Source organism: Ovis aries, chromosome 1 (assembly GCF_016772045.2).
Source record: "Ovis aries strain OAR_USU_Benz2616 breed Rambouillet chromosome 1, ARS-UI_Ramb_v3.0, whole genome shotgun sequence".
Taxonomy (NCBI): Eukaryota; Metazoa; Chordata; class Mammalia; order Artiodactyla; family Bovidae; genus Ovis; species Ovis aries.
The window spans coordinates 109,270,110-109,276,955 of NC_056054.1; the positions used below are offsets into that span (position 1 = coordinate 109,270,110).

The window sequence follows — 6,846 nt, forward strand, 5'->3', positions numbered from 1 at the left end:
TTTAAAGTCTGTAATGAATATATGGATCACTGTGCTCATAATTATCTCATAATAATGAATCTTCCAATCCATGAACATGGTTGTCTATTCATTTATTTGGATCTTTAATTTTTCTCAGCAATGTTTGATGGTTTTCTGTGTATAGATGTTGCTCCTCTTTTGTTAAATTTGATCCTAGTTGTTTTATGCCATTAAAAAGGATTTATTTTCTTTGTTTCATTTTTGCATTTTGCATGGTGTGTTCCTAATTGTAGGAGGAAGCATGATGTCCTTTCAAAGATATCCATATATCAATCCCAGAAACATGCAAATAAGTTAGGTTACATGAAAAAAGGAGAATTTAGGCTGGAGATAAAATTAAGTTTGCTAACCCTGTGACCTTCAGCTAGAGATTAGTTTATATTATTTGGACTTGACCATGTAAACACAATGTTCTTAAAAGTGAAAGACAGAATCAGAGTCGGAAAAAGAGATATAATTTTCCTGGGTTTGAAGAAGGGAGAGGGGGATAATGAACCAGAGGCTCCTAGGAACTAGAAAAAGCAAGACATTGCCAACATCTCAAGACAGGAATGTAAGGCTGCATACCCTAGATTTGTATATTTATGTACCTGAATGCATTTACTTCCCTTTTGTTTTCAGGTCTTGGCAGAAAACGTCACCATGGTCACCGAGTTCCTTTTACTGGGTTTTTCAAGTCTTGGTGACATTCAGCTTGTTCTCTTTGTGGTTTTCCTTTTTCTGTACTTAGCCATTCTCAGTGGCAATGTCACTATTGTTAGTGTCATCCGCCTGGACAAAAGCCTGCACACACCAATGTACTTCTTCCTCGGCATTCTCTCTACATCAGAGACCTGCTATACCTTCGTCATCCTACCCAAGATTCTCGTCAATCTCTTTTCTGTGGCCAGGACAATCTCCTTCAACTGTTGTGCCATCCAAATGTTCTTCTTCCTTGGTTTTGCTATTACCAATTGCTTGCTATTGGGAGTTATGGGCTATGATCATTACGCTGCCATCTGTCACCCTTTACATTACCCTATCCTTATGAGTTGGCAGGTGTGTGGAATATTGGGAGCCCTCTGTGGGATTGGTGGGTTCTTGGCCTCACTAACAGTAGTATATTTAGTTTTCAGCCTCCCTTTCTGTAGTGCCAACAAAGTCAACCATTACTTCTGTGACATCTCACCAGTTATTCGTCTGGCTTGCACAAACACAGATGCTCATGAATTTGTCATATTCATCTGTGGTGTTCTTGTACTCGTGATCCCATTTTTATTCATTTGTGTTTCTTATATCTGCATTCTGAGGACTATCCTGAAGATTCCCTCTGCTGAAGGCAGACGGAAGGCCTTTTCCACCTGTGCGTCTCATCTCACTGTTGTCATTATTCACTATGGTTGTGCTTCCTATATCTACTTGAGACCAACAGCAAACTATGTGTCTAACAAGGACAGATTAGTAACAGTGACATACACTATTGTCACTCCATTATTAAACCCCATGGTATACAGTCTAAGAAATAAGGATGTTCAAGTTGCTATCAGAAAAGTGTTGGGGAAGAAAGGATCCCTAAAATTATATGATTGATATATTATTATATTTCAGATTCTGTAATAAATATAGCTTTCTGACAAAGAATGTATGTCCACATCTTTTTAACTGAGCATTTCTGTTTTTTGAGACTATTTGGCACATTTTCTTCTCTCAGCTTTTGTAACTCAATTGCAATATAGACAAGTTCAGATAAAGTCAATTATGTGACACTAATGTCTATTTTTCTTTTAGAATAAGATGCTACCTTGAGGTTTACTGAGTTTAGAATGTTACTGACTGTAAAAATAATCATATATTTGACCTGATCAGTGTTATGGCCATAGTGAATCAGTTAATCATTCTAGTCCACATATTGCAACAGACAGTATTTTTGAAAGCAATATTCAAATATGAAATTAGCCTCATGAATATGAGTTGGGAAAGACTTATTTACAATTTAAGGAGTTAGCCGCATATCTAAATCCATTCACAGACCCAATTTGTTGAGAGTCTTTGCTCATGGCCAACCCTATATAAATCATTTCACTCTATATTACCATTTAATCTTTCTACATTATACATTTGAACATTACAATGTTCCTTTTTACGTGTTTGAGAAATTATTTATATCATTCTGGCACAGATTTTATGTTTTGTAATTTGAAAATAATGACAGGATAGATTAATTGGCATTCTTGCATCTACTCATTGATATACTCATCTACTACAGGGTATGTAGACATTAGGAAATCAAATTCTATATGTCCAGAAGTTGCAGCAATTAAATAGAAAACTCCAGAAGTAGACTTTACATTTAATGCCTTGATCAACTTTCAAAAAATGTGGGTGAGATTCATGTGCAGCAGTCTGACACTAAAGTGACTTTTTAAAGTTTTTATCTATCCTGCTTTATGGGTTTAGTTTTCTGTTATCCTTTTCATGTGTGGACCTCCTGAATGACTTTTAAACTTAACTCATCTTTTTATTTGTGTTTCTAGAAGAGAGAGCAATTGTTTTTCTTTGGAGTCAAGTGTGCCTTGCTAAGTCGCTTCAGTCCTGTCTGAATCTTTGCAATCCTGTGGACTGTAGCCCTCCATGCTCCTCTGTCCATGGGGTTCTCTAGGCAAGAATTCTGGAATAGGTAGCCATGCCCTCTTCCAGAGGATCTTCCCAACCCAGGGATTGAACCCATGTCTTGTCTTGCAGCTCCTGCATTGCAGGCAGATTCTTTACCATTGAGTCACCAGGGAAGCCCTGGAGACAAGTGTGATTTTCCTTATTCCTTACGTCAAGTCAAAAATGTGCCAAAAATTATGTCAAGTCAAAAATTGTGTTAAACAGACAAGGAAAATTTTATTCAAGGTTATTTTGCTAATGGAGAAATACCAAGTCTGAATTTGGCAACTCTGCCACAACCAACAGGGATAAGGTTTTCAGTGGCTGTGATGAGGTAATGGAAAAGTACTGGAGAACCTTATACCATCTGGGTTTACTATCTGATTTTATCAAAAGGAAAAATAAACATCTCATGGCTTTATTACAGGATGCAATTTTGTGCTTGTGGCAAGGTACTCACCAATGTTGGATTCCTTTCATCCCATGCAAAATGGGATATTAAGAACAATGTCTTCCTTAATGATCATATTTCACATGGATACTCCCAGGTCCTTGAGAAAGACATTTTTGGGTTGTAAAACTGACTAGAATTTAAAAATATGTATATATTGGAAAGAGAAAAATAATGTATAATTGCACATTTTCTAAAGCATATGCTCTAAGAAAAAGGAGATCAGGGGTCTAGGGTCAGGAAGAAGTCTCCCCGAAGTTTAATCAAGTTGAAGGCAAAGTTAGGCCTGTCCTGGTCACCTATGCTCTGGGCCCCTCTCTTGTAACACATGTACATTTCCCTGTGGGGACAGAGGGTCAACAGAAATTCTGATACTCTGGCTATTACCCAGAAATTAACTATCCTTTGTCTTTGACCTAGAGTCCTCATCATCTGTGGAGTTGTAGAAGACTATCTTTATAGCTTGCAATGAGTATAAAATCTCATATTCTTACAGTTCTTCACACCACATCTAATGAATTTAAGTAAACAAAATGATAGTATTTGGAAGGTTTGGGGACTGCTCATGTATATGAAGAAAGATTTGATGACCAGAGTTTTTGAAGGAACTAGAACAACTGCAAAACTTTTATTCATAAGATCTTATAAATCATCTCTTTAGGGAACTGTCATTCAATGATTTTCCATCCTCTCTGTTTACTCATGTTTTTAGTATTGGGTTAGAGAAAATGGTTTGCCTGAGCCAGGTAACAAGCCCAAACTTGTGGTCAAAAGGATAACTTCCTGTAATTCATTTCCTCAGTTGGTTTACATAGGGTCAAACAAAGTTCCCTAAAAGTGGGATGCTAAATAAATGAAATTAATAGATCTCCATTAAATTTGACTGCAAAAATATGTATATATATGTAATACAACATTGTGAGTAAACTATATACTCCAATACAAATCAATTAAAAATAAAATAGCAAAACAAAAAAATATGCTTGACTTTCAAGCATGTACACATTGTTTGCATATAAGGAGACATCTTTTTCTTTCTATAATTCCCAAGCAATACATTTTTAATAAAATAAATTAATATGTCCTAAACACTTACTGTTAGACACTATTTTAGTTATAGGATACATTAGTAAGCAAAAATAAAGAACCTCGTCTTCATGGAGTTTATAGTCTATTGCAGAGAAATGAAACATAAACAATAAGCAGGATATATAAGTAAATTATATGTTAGAAGATCATGTGTTCCATGGGGGGAAAGTAAGGCAAGGGAGCAAAGGTATTGGTGATGATGATTTTAACAGGGTGTACAAGAAGATCTCATTAAGAAGGGGCCATTTTAGCAAATACTTGAAAGAAATGAAGAAGAACATTATGACTGCATAAATTGTCCCTCCTTTTTGTCACCTTTCATCAGCTAAAATTTAGTATCCATCCATGAACAGAAGTACCTCTCAGGGAGTTGGGGGATCCAGGGAGAGTTTTTCCCACCTGTGCACTGGATAACAGGTAGATAAACCTTATTATGGGTTATGGAACTGGCAGGTGTCTGTGGATTGGTTTTGGCCCCTCTTTGTTGCACTTGAGGAGCACCTGCAAAGCACTGACTTGGGCATATAGCCAAGGATAAAAGAGCCTTTTTACAAGTCCTGGTTTACAGAGGGAAGATGCCAGCACTCTGTTGAAGCAAAAAACAAAAAAACCCACAAAATATGTGCATTGAATATGGAAGAAGACATTTTTCAGTGCCACCCCTCCTCTAGGTGTCACGCTTGGGACTGAACTAGCTGGCAACAACTCTCCTGAGGAAAATGGGAGTGAAATGACTGAGTGCCCATGTCCCCCAGCTGTGTGGGATGTTGCTGGAGGAAAGTTTTTCTCTCCTAAAGCACCCAGGGTACAGGCTTTCATGACTAGATGGAGAGAGGGGATCAGGAACTGCTAAGCCACTTCAGTCGTGTCCGACTCTGTGCGACCCCATAGACAGCAGCCCACCAGGCTCCCCTGTCCCTGGGATTCTGCCAGCAAGAACACTGGAGTGGGTTGCCATTTCCTTCCCCAATGCATGAAAATGAAAAGTGAAAGTGAAGTTGGTCAGTTGTGTCTGACCCTCAATGACCCCATGAACTGCAGCCTTCCAGGCTCCTCCGTCCATGGGATTTTCCAGGCAAGAATACTGGAGTGGGGTGCCATTGCCTTCTCCAGGGATCAGGAAAGGTAGATATAAATATGAGAGCGCATTTAAAGGATCTGGTTTCTGTTGACTGTAATCAAGATGCTAGCAGCAAGTCCACATACAAGCTTTTGGAAAACCTCACTTGAAGATCTCCCCTAACTGGCCCATGGGTACCCCAAATACCCAAGTACCAAGCCCAAATCTTCCCTGCTTTTCAGCCAGCTCCTTTTGAAGGATCCTGAAATGACTGTGAGAGTGAGCTATGGTATTTAAAGAAGGCAAGCAGAAAACAGAGTCTATGGGCAAGTGACAAAGCACAAAGTTGGGCTATAGCACCACCTTCAGGAAAATGAAAGAGATTTCCAATATCTGATCGGATGATGTGTTAAAAGATCAAGAGAAGACAGGAAAAATTAAGAATTCTGCTACTTAAAACACAATGGATGATACAAATTACAATATTGGATGAATCTTGAAAACATACTAAGTGAAAGAAGCCGGTCATGTATGACCACATCATATATGATTCCATTAATATAACATGTCCAGAATAGGCAAACTTATAGAAACAGAAAGTAGGTTAGTAATTGTCTAGGGATGAGAGTTGGGTAGGAAGACGGGGGCATGTAGGCTAAAGGTGTGGATTAACTTCTTAGGCTAATAAAATGTTCTAAAACTGATTGTAGTGATGGGTGTATAACTATGTGAACATACTAAAAGCCATTGAATTAGACTCTTTAAATGATTGACTTCTGTGGTACATGGATTATATCTCAACAAAGCAGTTAAAAGAATAATTCTGCTACATGAGGGAGCATGGAGCAGATGTTCCCATGCAAGGTCAGGAACGTCCAGTGTATAAGTAGGACCAACAAATGTATCTTCCACCTGAAGACAGTTAGTAAGGAATGCGGAGGTTACAACTCCTTCAAGCGCCAAAGTAGCAATGTACAATTTCGAGATATGCAAACAGTCAAGGAAACATGACTTGATCAAATGATCACAATAATCCTCTAATAACTGAGCCCAAAGGTACAGAGATATGTGAATTGTCCAATAAATAATTCAAAATAACTTTTTTGAAGAAACTTAATCACTTCATACTTTGGCCACCTCATGCGAAGAGTTGACTCATTGGAAAAGAGTCTGATGCTGGGAGGAGTTGGGGGCAAGAAAAAAGCAGATGACAGAGGATGAGATGGCTGGATGGCATCATCAACTCGATGGACGTGAGTTTGAGTGAACTCCAAGAGTTGGTGATGGACAGGGAGGCCTGGCGTGCTGCAACTCATGGGGTCGCAAAGAGTCAGACATGACTGAGCAACTGAACTGAACTGAACTGAAATCACTTCATGGGAAATAGATGGGGAAACAGTGGAAACAGTATCAGACTTTTATTTTTTTGGGCTCCAAAATCACTGCAGATGGTGACTGCAGCCATGAAATTAAAAGACGCTTACTCCTTCAATGGATGTTATGACCAACCTAGATAGCATATTCAAAAGCAGAGACATTACTTTGCCAACAAAGTTCCGTCTAGTCAAGGCTATGGTTTTTCCAGTAGTCATGT

General features: G+C 38.4%; 1 protein-coding gene across 1 annotated transcript; it reads left to right on the plus strand.

The window, feature by feature from the left end:
* The first annotated feature begins 615 nt into the window (after positions 1–615).
* Positions 616–1,590, plus strand: LOC101111677 (olfactory receptor 10R2). The gene has a single exon (XM_012183998.4). The coding sequence runs from the start codon at positions 616–618 to the stop codon at positions 1,588–1,590; it is 975 nt and encodes a 324-aa protein (XP_012039388.3).
* Positions 1,591–6,846: the final 5,256 nt, after the last annotated feature.